This window comes from Tamandua tetradactyla, chromosome 4 (genome assembly GCF_023851605.1).
Source record: "Tamandua tetradactyla isolate mTamTet1 chromosome 4, mTamTet1.pri, whole genome shotgun sequence".
NCBI classification, from domain to species: Eukaryota; Metazoa; Chordata; class Mammalia; order Pilosa; family Myrmecophagidae; genus Tamandua; species Tamandua tetradactyla.
This window is the reverse complement of record NC_135330.1, coordinates 126,877,590-126,897,047: the sequence shown is the minus strand read 5'-3', so window position 1 is coordinate 126,897,047 and position 19,458 is coordinate 126,877,590. Positions and strand designations below refer to the sequence as shown.

The 19,458-nt window shown below is 33.9% G+C and overlaps 1 protein-coding gene across 1 annotated transcript in view; it reads right to left on the bottom strand.

Annotated features, from left to right (window-relative positions):
- Positions 1-757: 757 nt before the first annotated feature.
- Positions 758-19,458, bottom strand: part of TDRD3 (tudor domain containing 3) — a 269,944-nt gene continuing 251,243 nt past the window's right edge. The window contains 2 exon segments of the mRNA XM_077158398.1: positions 758-1,002; positions 6,958-7,083. Coding sequence (XP_077014513.1) covers positions 6,967-7,083 — 117 coding nt within the window. The 3' untranslated portion in view covers positions 758-1,002; positions 6,958-6,966.

Genomic DNA, 19,458 nt, shown 5'->3' with positions numbered 1-19,458 from the left:
ACCGGCTCACATACAGGACTGGATTATGCCTCCGTGTGTGTACCCTGTGACTGACTGCCACTCACGGAGAGAGCACAACTCTTACCACTGTCAGTCTTATTTTCCTTCTTTGTTCCTCCCCTTGCATGATACACCTTGCAGTCAGCTGAACTAGGCCTGGGGTTGGCCACAATGTGTTAAAGTCATAAAGAAAGACCCAGGAGAGAAGAGAAGTCACTTTGATCAGTCAAGCTTCCCAGAGGATGTAGTGGGGAACACAGTAGTAGGTAGAAACAGGAGGGGCCCAAATGAGACTGGGAGAGTTGTCTTTGTGGCCCAAGCCTGGAAGATCAACCACCTATAAATTCTTCATTTAACAGGACAATCCAATGAAGTCAGAGGTTAGCAACTAAAAAGAAGCCGGTTTGCAACCAAACCCATATTGAAAAAACAATCACAGATTATATAAGGGAGGGAATGCCTGCTTTTTAGTTGAATCACATTTGAAACAGCTATTAGAGTTCTGAAAACAACATATTCAAATTTTAAATACTTGATGCAGTCACATTTAGCAGCTATTATCATTACTAGACTAAGAACTGTTACTTGGCTTCAGGTTGTTTTTGCAAGATGTGGTAAGCTGTGTAAGTCAGTTTATTCAGTAATTTTAAGGAAGGCTTCAGCATGCTGTAACTGCTATACTAAAGAAACCAATTAGTGTGAGATTAATATTAGATGAACAAGAAAGATAATATTAGGCAAATAAAACATACACATGTAATAGCACATTGGTTTTATTGATGGCGGAAGAAAAAACCTTGGTATTTGCTTTATTTAACTTGGTATTTTTTCCCATTCTTTGTAAGAGTTGAATCTTTTTTTTTTCCTTTCAAAATCTGCTTCCTCTTTCTTCAGATAACAATATCCACTGTGACCGCTCTTGCTCTGAAGGGAAAGCAGGAGGTCTAGCAACAAGTTTTGGCCTAGTTGTTGCAGTCAGTGGTTCATTTCTTCTGGAAGATTCTACTTAAAAGAAAGGAAGAAAGTGAAATTGGACCCTGGAATTAACTTTTCCATAATTTTGTCAAAGTACACTTCTAGTGAAACTTCTCTGCAATGCTGAGTGTCAAGTCTCAAGGGGAGTAAACTGGACACTGCTGTCTAATTTGTGAACATAATTTCTATAAAGCAATATGTAAATAGCAAACTCTTTTTAAAAAGATAACCATTTTTCTTCTAAAAGTTGTTAAAGTATGTCTCTGTCACCATTAACCCCTTTACTCTAGCATGTAGATTTCAAGAATTTGGATTAACTGATTATTTTTAACACAGGAATACCTAAAAAGGATGCGACCTGCCAATGAATCACCTCGCTATCTTACTTCCCATCTCTACTACCCCTTTTAACACCACTCGATAGGTTATTCCACATTGGTGATTTATTTTAATCTGTCACCCCCCCCCAACACACACCCCTATTCTCTACCTTTTTCAGGTACCACTCTAGTTGAAACTATTTTGGGTTGTGACAACAAACGGTTATAGAAGACTTGTTTGCTCCAATCATATTTCAGCTTCATGCAAGAAAGAATGCTTGGGCAGGAAACAGTTGAATTCCTATGGCTATACATAATTAACTCCTAAGTCTACCCTTAAAAAATAGTCTCCTGTTAAGAAAATAAAGAGGTTTGGGTACTATTATCCTCACATGATGCCTGTCATGCTGACATCACAGGGTTCTCTAACACCTATCTCTTTACAGTAATCATTTCCCTGACCGTGATTTGGAAAATTCTGCAAAGATGTTGGACAACATAAACATAAAGAATTGACAGTTAAAAATACACCTCTTTATAGCTAAAAATAGTGTTATAGCCTGGGTCTTTGAATATAAACAATATGAGGGTACTTATGTAGAAGCCTATGCTTAATACATGAAATTGTGAAGATCATTCTTTCATTAAACAAATCAGAAACTAGAAAGAAAATTAAAAGGTAGTAACATTTATGAAACCCCTTTACATAACTTAACATCCATGTTAACATCCATGGGATGAGCTTAACATCCATGGCACTAGAGAGCTTCCTATTGATCTGTCTTACAAGAATTTCATATACAAGTCTGCCATTTCCCTCTTTTTACAGAAGAACAAAGAATTCTAATCACTCAGTTGAACCACTGCAGTAGCTTCCTGGATTCCTTCCCTCTTGGTGCTACAACCCATCCTACATTCGAAAGTCCTATTTCATAAGCTTAACTTTGATCAAGTTACTCTCTAATTCAGAAGTTCATGACAGCACTGAACCCATCAAATTTGAAACTCTTTAAGTGATGGCCTCTGTTTTGCCATCACCAATAAATATTTTTAACCTCCATTGTTTTGGTTCACACACTCTACTGTAACCACTGAAAGTCGCTTGCTTTTTCCCTTCTTTAAGCCTTTAGAACGTCTTCAGAGAACTCTCCTTCATCATGAAAATGATGCTACGGATGTCTCAGCTAATTGCTATCTAGTTCCTAGACTCCAATCATGTCAGAATCCTTTCCAAATGGTCAGCTTCACTGAATAAAGAACTGTATATAATTTCTCTAATCTATATATGCTCATAATTCTAAGTTGTCCATAACAATTATGACAGAATTCAAGGAGAAGATATTTGGAATCTTGGGTTCTATCTCTATCCCTCAAAGCTCAGATCTCACTTGCTACCACTTTTTCTCAGACGTGGGTCTGTTCCCCACATTGCTCACCAAGACCTACTAGTCTTGCCTAATTCTGACCCCTAGATATATCCTGTCTTCGCAGCAACTGATGTCATGCTTAATAACAGGCCCAAGAGAAACCAATTTTCTCTCCACCTCTGGGAAAGTATATCTGTGTGTGTGTTTGTAGCTGGTAAGAGTTTGCAAAAAAATTTTTAGGTCAATCAAAGAATGTACAAAGTACACACCTAAAACTTTATCCAAAAAGTTTGACTCAGCAAAACACTCATTGAAGAGCTACTATATATCAAAGTACCCTAAAATACACAAAGTACCTAAAACATAAAGAGAAAGATTATGACTATGAAATTATGCTTTTTATAAAGCACCTTAAATGAATCTCACTATCAGAATAGTTTTAGACAACAAAGCCTTAGAGTATTTTTAATAAATATTAAAATTCATACTCATATTTTCTAGAAGTTAAATGGATAGTTTTTTTAGATGTTTAAATTAATGAAAACCAGGAATGAGAAAAGAAAAGAAAATATCTTTCTCACTAGAAGGAAATAATATATCCAATTGTGTAACAAAGGCAAAGAGTATAATTATTATTGCTACATCTTCCATTCAAAGATATCAAAGAGATATTTAATTCTACTTCACAGTCTTTCATAATTTTTGTGTTGAAAGTCAAAAATGAATTGTAAACCATTTTTCTTTAATAGAGATCATATGTGTCGGCTTATTTATTTTTTGAGTGAATTCTGTAGTGAGACGTTTTAAAATAATATCACAAAGGGATTGCTCCCCCCACCAATTAATTTTTTTATGGTATTCAAGAGCCCCAGATTTCTGTATCACATATTTCCCATGTCAACAGTACAATCTAAAGCAAGCATCTGGGTAAGATGGAAATTTTAAGAGAGAAGAATGTACAAAACCACTAAGACTGTGTTGCGTTTACTAGAAGCAGTTTGCATTTGTACTATTTGATGTATGCTAGTCAGCCTAGGGCAATGGTATACGATTATTTTTTAGTAGAACGCTCTTTATTCAAAGGAAATTTTGCACAGAACCCTGATATATAAAACCTATGACAATAACTAAAGAAGGGCCAAGAGGATTGAGAGTTCCACCCATTTGGCTTCACGCTTACTACCTTCCCACCACTCCTGCTTTCAACAGACCCAAAGGTAACCCCGAGGAACCCTAAAGTCCTGTAGTCCATTCTTAGAAAACCTGTCTATTCTAGAAAAATCAGGGAGCTGAGAACCTTTGGCCTCATTGAAGACCTTGTTTTAAGCAATTTAAAAGATGTCAGAAAGGTAAAATGGATTTTTCAGTTTTCAATGACCTTTAAGAGTGATTCAATTATAGACATATTGAGCTCATTTTAAAAGATATATGTTCAAGCTTTCAAAATGCAAAGTTGCTGGAGTCTTTACATATATTTTGATTTTGTTTAAAAATAGTCATAGGCCCAGAGAAGAAACATTTGGCCAGTTCTTGCATGCTACAGAAAAATGCCCAGAGTTGAGAAGTAGCTCTCTTGTGATGCTACGGGCTATCTGTAGTACTATGAACTGGGATACTACACATTATACCAACTAAATGTATCTAATTAATTGTTGGCTTTTATGTTAAGCACTAAGAAAAGCCAAAGATAAAAAGAAAAAGGTGCTGGGCGGGCCATGGTGGCTCAGCAGGCAAGAATACTTGCCTGCCATGCCAGAGGACCCGGGTTCGATTCCCAGTGCCTGCCCATGTAAAACAAAACAAAAAAAAAAAGAAAAAGGTGCTATACTGTGGCACGCTCAGGTAATTCAGAAGTCAACTAGCATTATTAGGCTTCCACTCTAGGCAGACTATTATATAAGCAGCTGAGAGTTAGAAAATAGAAGGAAAACTTTCTTCACTTAGGATGACAGAATAATTTTCAACCAAGGAAGGAGTTTAGGGAAGCTGAAGGACATATAAGGCTCTAGGACAGGACTGTTCAGCAGAAATATAATGCAAGGCACATTACGGAATTTTTAATTTTCTAGGAGTCACATTTTAAAAAGTAAAAATAAATAGATGAAATTAATTTTAACAATTTATTTTTTAGTTAGCCCATTTTAGCCAAAAGATTATCATTTTACATGTAATCAAATAAAAAAAAACCAAATGAGATATATATCTATTTTTGTACAAGGTCTTTGAAATCTGGTACATACTTTTCACTTACAGCATATCTCAGTTTAGACTAACCACTCTTTCATATGCTCAACAGACAGAGCTGATGACAGGTGTCTCAATAGACTGAAAGAATCACTTAGTAGGAGGAAAATATAATGGAGATACAGTATTAATGAAATGACTTGATAAAATGAGGGACTGACAACAATTCCTAAAAAATTTTCAATGGTCTTGCCACGGAGAACAGACTGAGACAAAAAATATAAATAGTCTTAAGGAGATAAATACCAAAAGCTATAATAGGAAAACTTTGATTATTAGAAAAATGTTAAAAAGCAAAAGCATAATGACAAAATTGGAAGGTTAGCAAAGATGGCAAAAATATTTCCTTCCAAAAATATATTAGGAAATAAGGTCTTTGCTAATCATAGTGAGACATCATCTTATATTGGCCCTATAATTCTCTGACATTTTTGTTATATTTATATTCTCCCTCTTGAAAATGATTTTCACATAGCAAGTCTCTTCCTTAAACTCTAAGATGAAAATTTCTGAAACACTAGCATATGACCCAGAAAATTGTATTTTAATAAGCAATCATGTTTTCTTCATTCAGTTCCTGAAAATATACCATGAACACTTCCTTTTTCTTTAAATAGACTAAAATTAGTTAAATAAATAAAAATAAATTAAATTGAGGGGTGTTAGGGATTTAATCGTGCCCCCCACAAAAGGCATGTTCAAGTCTCAATCTCTGGTCCTGTAGGTATGAACTGATGTGAAGATGTTTTTAGTTAAGCTGTGCCCAACTGAATAAAGGTAGACCTTGATCCAATATGGCTGAAGTCCTTGTAAGGAAAATAAATCAGACATGGAAAGAGAGAAGCCATAAGGAGCAGCCAGAAATCAGAAATCAACAGAATGTGGAAGAGAAAGGAGAAGACACTGCCATGTGCACTGATACATAACTGAAAAGCTAAGGAATCCCAAGGATTGCTGGCTGCCACCCCAGAATGCCACAGTCTTCAGGTAGAAAGCATCACCTTGATGATGCATCGATTTTAGACTTCTAACTTCAGAAGTGTAAGCTAGTAAATTTTCATTGTTTTAAGCCAACACATTGTATGGTATTTTTTTTAGCATCTGGGAAACTAAAACGGGTGGGGGAGAGGAAGAAGGAATTATTGCTTAATGGGCACAGGGTTTCTGTTTAAGGTGACAAAAAAAGTCAGTGCAATGGATACTGGTGATGGTAGCACAATATTGTGAATGTAATTAATCCCACTGAATTGTACACTTGAAAGCAGTTGAAATGGGAAATTGTGAGCAGTATATATGCTACTATAATAAAAATTTAAAAAAACTCATACAGATACAATTAAAAATTTTCAAAGTAAAAATAAACAAACTCAATCATCCAGGATGGTGATTACCTGGTCCTTTTTTTTCCATCCATCTCCTCCTCCTGCTTTCAAACTTATACAGTCTTACCTTGGAAACATAATGGGTTTGGTCCCAGACCACTACAATAGGGTGAATGTCACCATAAAGTAAGTCACATGAACTTTTTGGTGTCCCAGTGCATTCAAAAGCTATGTTTATATTAAACTGTAGTCTATTAAGCATGCAATGGCATTATGTCTAAAAAGAAACAACAATGTACACACCTTCATTAAAATGTGACACAGAAACACAAAGGGAGCACATGCTGTAAGAAAAATGGTGCCAATAAACCTACTCAATGCGTTCAACCTTCAATTTGTAAAAATCGCAATATCTGCAAGTACAATAAAGCAAAGTACTGAAAAGTAAGGTATGCTTGTAGTTATTTCACTGATTGTTATCATTTCCATTAGAGGAAGGGAGTGGGTATAGAGAAAAAGGGGGTTTAGGCGAAGCATTTGTGGGGAAAGTTTTGGTGGAAAAGGAATTTGTTAGTATGGTATCATCCTAAATATTTTATGATTATAAGTAGTTTCAAAACATCAGTTTCTTTCTACATATATTAAAAAACATCAATAATTGGAGTTAACATAGTTAGTATGAAGAGCATTTTTCTTTATATGGAAACAACCTCACAGTTTCTGCTTTACCTTTTCATATTAATTTCGAGCCCGAGGAGGCTGGTAAAACTGCTGGGTTGGCCGAGTTGATCGTCTTGGCTGGCCATCACCTCCTCTTCGGAATTCAAGAGTTTGGTCATAGGTACTTTCTTCTTCCTATTTGCAAACAATAGTGATTTAACATGTTCAAAATAGCATCAAGTTTCCTAAGTTAGATCCACTTTATAGCTCCCATTTTGATATACCCTATTAAGCTGCCCTGGGATTGCCTCTGACAATTTTTACAACAGAAGGAGGCAGGGGGAAGGAAAAGAAGGCAGGGACATTGTTAAAACTCTTCTGGTCCTTGATAACAGTAGAATGAATTTATAGTGATAATATTAAAATCAAATTTAATTCCAGAAAAGGAAACTATTTCCAAATGATAACATGACTATCACACCAAATGATCTGACACAATGTTGTGAAAACACAGAAAAGCAATAATTATAATGAAAAGTTTCTTGAATATTTGGGCTTCTAAATATTTCTACATATTTATCATGAAAACAGGTTTTGGTAAGATATGGAGGAAGGGCTGAAGAGGCAGAGAATGTTCACCAGCTGTCTGTCCTCATCTGATGAAATCGCCAACATCATTAAGAACCTTTTATCGAGAGACAGGAAAAAATAATGGGTTGAAATGAGAGGGAAGAATACAATTTACATATAAATAAAGCTTCATGCAAGACAGAGATCACCACAGTAAGACAAAATTATTTACTTCTCATTTTCTTTCTTATGAGGGGGTAGATCTACTAGCTCAAGGAATAGCATGGGAAAATGAGGATAAGCAGATTAAACAGCAAAAAGGGTATAGTTAATCACATATTTGAAAAGGACTTAGAAGCAAAAGAAATATAGTCAAAAGCCACACTGGTTTCTTACTGAGTGCTGCCACCCTGTTATTCTGGTGCTTTAAAATTAATGCAACTATGAAATGTGTTCCCTATTAGAGACAGAAGAAAAATTGGCTCCCAGTTTTATTTCATTAAGCAGAAAGTTTAAATTTCAATTGAAATATCAGATCACAATAATTTGCATGATTTTGAAAATTTATCCTATTTCTTCTTCCTTCTTACTTTTATCTTTGAATTTTCTTTACCAAAAGATTGCTTTCCTTTGACTCTGTTAATAACATAGGAAATTACATGCAAGACCAAGTTCTATTATTTAAATTTTTACAGATCTAACTACTGCAGATTTACCTGGTATAAATATAAAGATGTAAGACAATCTGATCAAATCCTATTATTTAGCAATGATATTTAATATTTGGCACAGACATAACTCTCATTATTAGCATTCTTCACAGTATTTTTAAGAAAGAACCATTTTTTCAACTTTATATAAAGGAAGATGAGGCCCAGGAAAGCTTTGCGACATTGTCCTAACACTTCTAAGGCAAACTTGAGTTTTGAATTCAAACACTGCAGTTTAAATCCTTCAAATCCTTAAGTCTGCATGTAAAAGAAATAAGCCAAAAATTAATGGTCTTAAGGGACCATTATCTCCTAGACAAGATAATGGAGAAATCTGACAATGTAACTGTAAATTCAAAAGCTACATTTTAGAGACAAACTTCAGATTAGCTTTCCTGTCCCTATATTCCTTTCATTAACAATCAACCTCGAAATGTTTAGAAGCATTAATCATCTGGTAATTTGGCAAAGTAATTAAAATACAGGAAGACCAGGATTTCAGGAAAGAAATAAATTTTATTATTCTGTTCAATGCTCTAAATGATGATTGTCAAACACAATTAAATTTGAAAAGGAGCTATTTAATTTTATGACAAATGACAACATTTGAAGCTTAGCATATTAACTGAGAAGGACTAAAATACACTTGGTACTGTAGGAGATGAAGTAATTATTTAGGAATTAGAATGGAATGTTATTTCTCTCCACACACAGCTGCAGAATTGGCTAGAGGATATCTAAAAGTCTGCATATTACCAAAAAAATATACTGCCGAAGGTAGGACACTATATTTGTTAAGGGAGTGAGCTGTATTTATTTAATTAATATGACATTGCTATTTGAAAAGCTGTCTCTATTGTGTTTAAAAGACTCAAACTATATTCTCTACAGTCAATTAAATGAGTTTATAGAGATGACCAACTATGAGATTTCTTTCACATTATTTGATGTCTTAATCTTTTTATATACAAATAGAAAAAAAAATGATTCTAACGATATGCGCTTTTTTAACTTTTAAATATTCCTTCTGCAGAGCAGTTAAGGGCAAATACGGCTACCCATACAAACCACTTTTTCAAATCTATAGCTAATAATTTTTACTGTCAAGTGGGCATCTCCTTCTATTTTACATATCACACATCTCAATTTAGAAATCATTTTATTTTGTGAATTTATTCACTTATTACTTTATAAATAAATTTAATTTACACCTTGTTCCTCTTCTATTCTGTCATCTAACTTTAGTTTTTAATACTCTGTAACAGATTTAAAACTCAAAAAAATATTTCATATAGTTCATGAACATATTTTTAAAGATCTGACACTATTTTTTAAAGCTGAAACACTCTTTGAAGACCATCTAGTTCATCCTCCTATATTTTACAGACGAGCACCTATAAGTTCAGAGAAGTGAAATGATTTGCCCAAGTTCACAGAGCTAGACAGTGGTAGAGTTAGGACCAGGACTATTCTGTTTCTCTCAGGTCGAGGTTCTTAAAAATACTTGCAATAACTTCATTAACAGGAACCATCTAATGCCGTTGCCACCTAACCTTTTGAAATTTAGAACCATATTATCAAGACTTAGATTTTTCCTCACCTAAATCATATCATCAGTTTGGTTTTAAAACACAAAACAATTAAGATTCAAAATGTGCCCTATTTTCATGCCAATATTCGCTTCTTTATTGTTCCTTTCAGTGAAAGATTTCAAAATGCAATAATCATTGTGACATTAAGCAAGAATCAAGTGGTATTTTGAAAAAAAAGTTACAGTACTAATATAGAGAGGAGACACACAAAGTAATCTCTAAAACATGTTTGAAAAGCCACAACTACATCTTTCTTTCAGATCATCTTAGTCTCTCATGTTTATTTTATTTGAACTGAGAACAAGCAGAGGCAATAACATATTATTCCATTCATAAACAGGCTGTATTACAAAACCTCAATATAAATTGGTCACTTGGAACCTGGAACACACTTCAGTAGGAAGTCAATTTTTCTGTTCTACAAATAGATGAAGTGCAGCTAAGCAAACAAACCAGTACTCTAAGGAAGGGGTTAGATCAACAGTTCTCAACTGGGGGTGATTCTGCCTCCTCACCCCCAGAGGGTACTTGGCAAAGCATAGAGACATTTTTGATTGTCACAATCTTGGGAGGTATTACTTGCATCTAGTGGGTATAGGCCAGGGATGCTGCTAAACACCTACAATGCACAAAATAACCCTCATAACAACAAAAAATTAGCCAATCTTAATGTCAACAGTGCTGAGGTTAAGAAAGCCTCAGCCAGGTAAAGGAAGAAGGAAGAACCCTCTTATTCCTGTCTAAGTTCCAGGACAGTCTGGAGAAGAATTCTGGGGTTCTGTTAAGCTTGACTTTGGCACCCTAACCCTCTTTCTAGACATTTCTTTCTTTGCCTTTGCCCCTAAGGACCAAATGCTGATCTAATTCTCTATGGAACCTCTTTATGCTATTTGATGTCAATATAAACTATGCTTTCCTCTGCTCCTGTTTAGATTTACTTAATGAATCACTTTTTCCTAAATTACCATTGCTTCAGTGTTATCTCATAGTCATAATTTTGTGAGGATACACATTATTTGGTTGGGAGAATAACAATTCTCTTTAGAGAAATATTTAGAAAAACATGTTACTATTGTCACTTGTCCTTTAATAGTTATTTTGTGTGTAATCTAATTTTTTTTTTCCTAATCAGTTCCTTTTCATGGGTATGTACAGTACTCACAAAAACACCCCACATATAAAATGTACACCACATGCTCTCAAAAACAATCCTTGAAATCTAGGGTACTTTGAACAATGAAATGTTAATGAGTACACTTCTCCATTAGTGAGTCACATAGAACCACTTACTTTATGAGTATCCTTTTGCCTGTTGTTAGCTTGTGTAGTCAGTTTATAGAATTGTAAACTAATTTTAATATAAACATAAGCAAACAATCACTTTAAGACAAATCTGCTTTCCCAAAACATTCTGTAATGGACTTCGAAAGTAAAACTTAAAAATTATTAAATGACATTTTAGATTAATTATACTAATTTTCTTTTATATTAGAGTGACTGGAAATTGAAAACAAAAGTTAAGCTAGGTCAGTGTTTTTTTTCCTATAAAGGTAATGGATAGCATCTGTTCCTATGGAAATCATGTTCTATCAAACACTGAATATCAGTTTACCAATTATTCTTGTTTGAGAAATATGTTCCAAGTCAATATTTATTGCTTGCCACAACATAAACCTGGCCCTTGGTAAGCTTGTAACCACAGATTATACATTAGGAAGTTTCTGTAAAGAACATTTAATACAATTAAACCAGAAGCTATTATTTGTGCAAGTAATTAGTGCCATAACCCGAGCTAGAACAGAGGTCTTCTGATCTGTAGTCTCGTCTGCCCTTCGCTAAGCTTTCAAGTAAGGAGGGTAAGGAACATAAATATTCTGAATTTAAGAACTGCAAGGGGAGTCAGAGATAATCTAAAATAGCAGATTTAAAATTTATTTATTTTTGGTAAAAATTTAAACACCTGGCCTAGTCCCACTTCGGCTACATAAAGGAACCTATTCAGGTCAAGTAACTTTACTAATGAAAGAAAGGGAGGTAATGGAAAAACAGGAACCAGAAAACTCTGGCTTTAAGTTCAGGGCCCTTTACCCTACTTCTATCACTGAGAAAATAAAAACCTTTCTCTTGACTCCTATAAGTTGAATGTTTCTATTGATAATAATAATAAAAAATTCCTATATATCTAAATGGAAAAACTTCTAGTCTTATTAGTATGAGACCATTACCATTATATATAACTGAAATACGGTAAATTTTATAATTACTTTATTCTACCTTTTGAAGCTTTAAGTTAAATAAAATTCCATTTTAGCATAAAATGTAATGGAAAATTACAGTTTTCCACAGAAAAGCGCTAAGATCATCTCTTTAACATGTACCACCTTAGGTAATATCTTATTTAAGCAAAATATTTTATGGCAAAAAAAAAAAAACTGATTCAAGACAAAAGGAAAATTTGTCTCAACTTCTACTTATTAAACACTGTTCCAAATGAATGGCCAACCTAACAGTGTTTTCAACTATTTTATCATGGCAGAATTTCAGAAGGACTGTGAGACCTTTTGTTGAGGTTATGATCATCTAAATTGAAATTGTTGATTTCAAACAATGATATTATTAAATCATTTGGATGTCTAGCTGAAGAGTTTATTTTATGTTTTGTCAACTAAAGCACAACCTACATAAGACAATTAAACCCACCTAAAAATCCTCAGGTAAGTTGGTATCATTTACCTTCATTTACAGGTAAAGTATAGGATCACAGGATACGGCATCAGTGAGTCCTAAGCCTGAATATCAGCTCTATGAATTACTAGCTCAATGAATTTAGGCAAATTACTTAATGGCTCTGAACCTCTATTTTCAGTTTTCTTTATGTGTACAATAGAAATACGAACATTTATTTCACAGGGATCCTGCACAAATTAAATCCATCAGCTTACATCCAGAGTTATATATGGTACCCGGCACATGATGAGTATTTTAGCTGTAACTAGGTTTTGAAAAGAAGCAACTCTAATCTTCACATTCTCAACTGTTTATAGCACTTTATATCAGTAAATTAGCAGAGAAGTAATGTCATTATGTAAAATCACATTATTCTCAATATGCTTAATTTATGGATTTTTTTCCCTCACACTGAGATTTCAAATGTTTAGTGTACGAAGAGCTAGCTTTTTTTTTTTTTAATCATTCTCTTTCCAAGCTTAGGAAGCCTCTCAATCATTTTTGATGACTGATGGCTGAAGGAAGAAAGGGGTTATCACAAAGTCATTCTCTAAGAAAAGTAAAGGAGAAGAATTTATTTCCATCAATTTAAGTAAAGGAAAATTGAGACAGTGTGAACCAAGAGATTCACACCCAAGGTGTGAATCATCACCTACAACAAAAAACTTTTAGCAGCAGGTCTCGTGGCCACAATTAAAGAGACAATATAATTAAGACCATTAAATATATTGCTATAATGAGACTGTAGACTACTGAGTCAGGAACTATGTTTGAATCACCTGTAATCCCATACCTATAACATCTTAGATGGTCAACAGAGGCTGGGGGAACTGATTATATATTCTTTGGAGGGTAATTTTCCCTCATCTTACACAAATGAAGAATGTAATAAATGTGTACTCATGTTAAATATGTGTTACGTTCTTCTTGTTTACTATATCTCTGCATTGGTTGTCATTTAAAAGCTCAGTCTAAGTCAGATCCAAGTCTAGATTTGGATTTCAACATTTCCTAGGCATTTTACTCAACTTCTCTAAATCTCAGTTTCCACACATAAAGCATGTGACCTCACAGGTTTGTCAGAATTATACAAGGTGGATAGCTATAAAGAGTTTAGCAAATAATAAGCAATCTGTGTTGGATATTATCCCAAATTCAGTCACTCTAAATTAATAACAGAAATATGCCTACTCCAATTAAACTACCTAGACTTACAGATTTTTCTGAAAATCAGAAACTTAGCTTATTCTCTTAGTATTCCTAAAGTTGCTTTGGGCATATAAGGAAAGTGGAAAAGTGCCTGCAGAAAATGCAAAAGCCAGCGTAAGGTGAAAGATGCTTGCTATTCTGCTTTCCTTTTATCACTTTAGAAACTCAAAATCAACACAAAAACTAACATCTTAACATTATATTTCATCCCATTGTTACCATTGTTTTTATTACTTTGGGGGGAAGGACTTTTTTCTTTTTTAATTATGAGAAAAAAGGGCAAATAGAACAAAAGGAGAAGAAGATGAGCAAAGATACATTACTGAAAATGATTGTGCTGGTTTGAAATGATGTATGTACCCTAGAAAAGCCAAGTTTTAATCCTAATCCTAATTTGTAAAGGCAGCCTTTTCTTCTAATTCCTATTCAGTATTGCATGTCTGAAAATGTAATTAGATCATCTCCCTGGAGATGTGATTTAATCAAGAGTAGCTGCTAAACTGGATTAGCTGGAGGCGTGTCTCCACCCATTTGGGTAGGTCTTGATTAGTTTTTGAAGTCCTATAAAAGAGGAAACATTTCGGAGAATGAAAGAGATTCAGAGAGATCAGAGCAGAATGACATAGCCATGAGAAGCAGAGTCCACCAGCCAGTGACCTTTGGAGATGAAGAAGGAACATGCCTGCAGGGGAGCTACATGAAACAGGAAGCCAGAAGAAGCTAGCAGATGACATTGTGTTCGCTATGTGCCCTTTCAGATCAGAATCCCTGACCATGTTCACCATGTGCCTTTCTAGATGAGAGAGAAACTCTGACTGTGTTCACCAAGTGCCCTTCCACTTGAGAGAGAAACCCTGAACTTCGTTGGCCTTCTTGAATCAAGGTATCTTTTCCAGGATGCCTTAGATTGGACATTTCTATAAACTTGTTTTAATTGGGACATTTTCTTGGCCTTAGAACTGTAAACTAGCAACTTATTAAATTCTCCTTTTTAAAAGTCACTCCATTTCTGGTATATTGCATTCCGGCAGCTAGCAAACTAGAACAATGCTCAATCAGAAGTTATAGACATGATTTGCATAAAATCTGAATATGTTAAGAGGAAGCTAAAAATACATTAATTTGATTCACCTCTTTGAGCATCCTGCCTTTAGATCATACCCTTAAAATCTTAGTAAATGTCATGAAAAAATTAAAAAAAAACAAATTATTTAGAAAGTGAATATAGCAGTGACAATTAATAGAGCACATATATGCCTATCCTATCTATGAATGTTGGTATGTTTTCAGTTTAATGCCTATAATCTGTCTTTGCAAAAACAACTGCTTTCCCAAATATGCTAACTGAGCTAATATGTTTTAGAATATTTTAAACTTAAGAAACATGAGCCCTAATCACAAGTGGCTAACCATTTCAATCACAATTTATTTAATTTTTACTTCTTAAAATCGGTAGGCTAATATAACATAATTTAAGATGTGTCAACTAATTCTTTCTCTGAAGGCAATAACTGTTACTTCATAATGCCAGACTACTTTTACTCTGAGTCATTCCAATGCATTTTATGTAACTGACCACCTGAGACTGATAGATATAGAATGCTACAGTGACTTGTAACAGAGAGCTTAAGAAACTGAGTTAGAACTCTCTGTCAGAATTGACAAAATACAGGCCATATCCTTGTCATTAAAAAACACTGAAGGCTGGGGTGGGAAAGAACTGTGACTTGAAATGCCTGATAAAATTATAAGAAAGAAATTATAATATCAAGTACAGAATAAAAATCATTGCTGATGTTTTCATATCCCTGTTGAGAGTTAAGAAGCATAAGACAGAGAAAAAGAATGAAATTTTTAAACCCTAGAACAGGTAGAGCCCAAATGACGCAAACAACCATAATCACATTAAACGCCTAATTCCTGCCCCAATCCATACTAACAATGCCTGTATAATGAACTATAAGTATTTCTCATTAGTGAAATAAAAAAAAAACAAAAACAGATGCTTAAAAACCTTAATCAGTTTAACAGTCTAGTTAAAAAACCAGTTTTAAAAATGTGAGGTATCCTAGGAGTTACTGACCTCTGTGCTACAAAAATCATCCACTGTATCAAATTACAGATGACAATTCTACTTCCATTCAAATAGCTCTGGTAAAGGGAGCGCAGGCTTTCTTGGAAAGCCAGCTCCACTGTTCTATATACTTCACTAGACAGTATAAATCTGAATTTCTTTAATTTCCACCTATATTTTCTAGTTGAGACAATTTTGTTTTCCATATGAAAAATTTTTAATTATTTAAAAATAAATAATACACCTTTCCCGAGTCTTCCATTTTCTATAATAAGAAGACTCAGTTCCTAGAAACATTTTGTCAAGTACTATTATTTCCATGGCATCTCCATCATCTTGATCATCATTTCTTTTATACATTTTAGTTTTTCACTATTCTACATATCCCAGTACCAGAATAATATTCCAAGTATGGCCTGCCTGGATCACAATACTATTATTTACTGTGATGAAGATACTCTACATTAATCAATTAGCTCTAACTTTGCTTTAATGTTTTTAACAGTTGCTCAATCGCTGCTCATTTATACTTGCACTTTTCATCAACCGAAATCTCTACAACCTATTTCCCAGGTCTATTTCATTTTATATTTATTTATTTATATATTTTTTTGCCAAATATTTAATTGGTACCTTTCTCAAAAGTATTAAAGCAAAACAATCAACTTTCACCCACTAAAGATAAGATTGTGCAACTAAAACTCCTGTTCCCTTCTTCCCCTCCACCCTGCCACTCCAATGTAAGTTGCTTATTTAAAAAGTGCACACTTGTCCAAGGCAAATAGATTCTTTAGATTAAAAGGAAGAGATGGGGCTATCAATGATGACGTCAGTATCACCCAGGAATTTGTAAGACTGAGGCTTACTAGTGAAGGCTCAATGAGAAATCACAGATTCTGGGTATTCTAACAGTTTATAAACTCTTTCCTTCAAAGTGTAAAACGTCTGTTACAGTATTCCAACCCCACTTTTACTATCTCAGATTAAGGACAGGATAATCGTTTAAAAGATACACTGAAATGAGGAAAAGCCTGTCCAGGTTAAATACTAATTTATGTAAAAACCTGATTTTGAGAAGAATTCTGTCAATGTCAAGCAGCAGGCACACTGACAGCAGGATGGGCTGAAAAGCATTGTGTCAGAGCTGGGCTAGAAGTTGCCGATTTATGAAGGCTGTTATAAACTATGGGATTTCAGAAGTGTGAAAGAAAATGGTTTTTCATAAAGAAAAATAATGAAAAATTTGATAATTTTGCAGGCAATATTATTATCTTAAAGGAGTATGGTTCTTTCATTTTGTGAGAAAAGTTAGTTTACTTTAAAAAGATCTGTGGATTTTCTATTAGGTCTATATTTTAAGAATCCTAATACAAAATTTTCTTTACTATACAAGTAACATTCAACAAGAATAATTTAACAGGAAAAATAAAAGTAAGTGGATTGAGTTTGAAGAAAATGATGGTGCAAAGAAAATAGTTTCGGTTCTTCCAAGAGGGATAATTTACGATGGATAACCAATTATTGATTTGGATGTTTCAATCACTCACTGCTGATGCAAGTTAAGAACAGCAAACATCACTTTCAGGAATTAACATTAAGACAGGTTGCCTCTTCCAAAGCTTTGAAGGAAAAACTAAAGAAATGGAACCAATATTAATTAAGGATCTATGTGTCAGGCATTTCAATCATTCAATGACTGAACAAAATGTTATTAAGCAGTTACAATGTTCCCTCCAACAAACCTATGAGGTGAACTATTAAACTCTTGCTATTTTTTAGAGGAAAAAACAAAACTGAGATAAAAAAGAAAACAATTATATATTATATACATTTATTTTGCCCAGATTATGTGGAACTCTAAAGTCTGTTCATTCCATATATCCTGGTTGGATGCAGAGGCTGAAAGAGAGAATTAGACTGAATATGAGATTCTTGTAAGATGAAAAAATAAACAGCTTTCCAACTCAGTTCTGTCTTGAATAATCAAATTATTCAAAACAAAATGGATGTATCATTTAGGTACTATGGTTCCTACTGTAAAACACAAATTATGCACAATACTATCTACTCTGAGTGACTCAACTGAAGGAACTACACTAAAATGGCTACAGTATGAATCAGCAGCTACTATACTTAAATGAATTAATATCAGTAAAGAACAGAATAATGGCTGGTACAAATTTAAGTAACTGTTCAATAAAGTTTGCTGTTATTATTACTTTACAAATGTGTAAAGTTCCATTCTTTATAATGCCGAATACAACATAAATAGTTTTTCTTTTACTGCTATGAGTCAATAATCTGACATTATCCCAGTGAGTTACAGAGGTTGAGAAACAAATACAATGTAAAACAAACATTTATGCAGCACTCTACATTGACAGAGCGATTTTACAATTATTGTTATTAATACCTAATGTATTACAAAAGAGAGGTAGAGAATCTGGTCAATTAGCAATAGGTTCATTTTTCTTCCAAGAAAGAAAGTAACCCAGAGGAAATGCTTTTTACATAGATAAATCCTACCAGTTTACCAAAAGAGAAATAATCTTTATAAACTTCATCTATACTTGTGTGCCCCCCCACCCCACACACACTTGGCATTTACAGACATGGAGCATTAATTCCACTGAGAACATGATTACTGAGAAGGAAAGTATAATAAAGCAGTAAAATTCCCCAACATTTTCACACTAAATTCTTCACATTAACTACTGTATGTTCCAAGACCTCAGAGGCTTAGATGAAAATAAATAATCCTGTTTTGTACACATAATTGGAAAGTTCCTAAATTTACCTAAGAAATTATTACTATAATATTAAAAATAAGGAATTTTCCTTGAATGAATAACTTGGTAAACTGCATAGTATTATGTTTCTCTGTTTAATTTGTGCTATCAGATTCAAAAGTAAAAACTTTAAGACAGACTATTTTTCTGAAGTTTCCTCTGAAACTGAAGTCTATGGAGAGACTATAAATTGTTTAAATCCTTTTTTAGAATCTTTACCAATATTCTGACATGTTAGCAACTAGAAAGAGATATTCATGATTGGCTGTCCCCTTCAACACCAGAACAAAATTACTCCATGGTAGTTTAAAAATGATCTCAAAGACTGTTTAAGCGTAGGTTCTTAAAGGACTACCTGGATTTCTACTCCAAAGTTAGTGGTAGACAACACTTTAAAATGGTCATACACAAACTATGGTGAACATTTTAAAATACCATCTCATTTAAAACTCATTTAATAATCTCTCATTTAAAACATGGTAAAATCTTCCACTATGGGATAAGCCTCATGAGATTAAACAGTAATACTCAATTCACTACCTTATTTTCTTTCTCTCCTTACTGAGTTAAGCCACCCTAAAGGAATAATTTAGCAAATATCACAACTTTTAAACACTGATATCTCTCTCTTTCACACACACTGAGAATAGTCAATTACCTAATTAACATTTTCATCTATTTAATATATCAATACCTGGCATGAACATGAACTCAAGAAGCTTTGTCAACATTCCTAGGATTTTATTAATCTTATTCGCCAGAGTCTTAGACCAGATTTACAGGGCACTGCAAACCATGAATTTCGCGAAGGTCCTAAGGACAATGTCACTATGACCACGTAGACTTTCAGAGATCAGGCCCCTGATGAAACCTGAAACACCCTCTGGGTGGGCACTGTT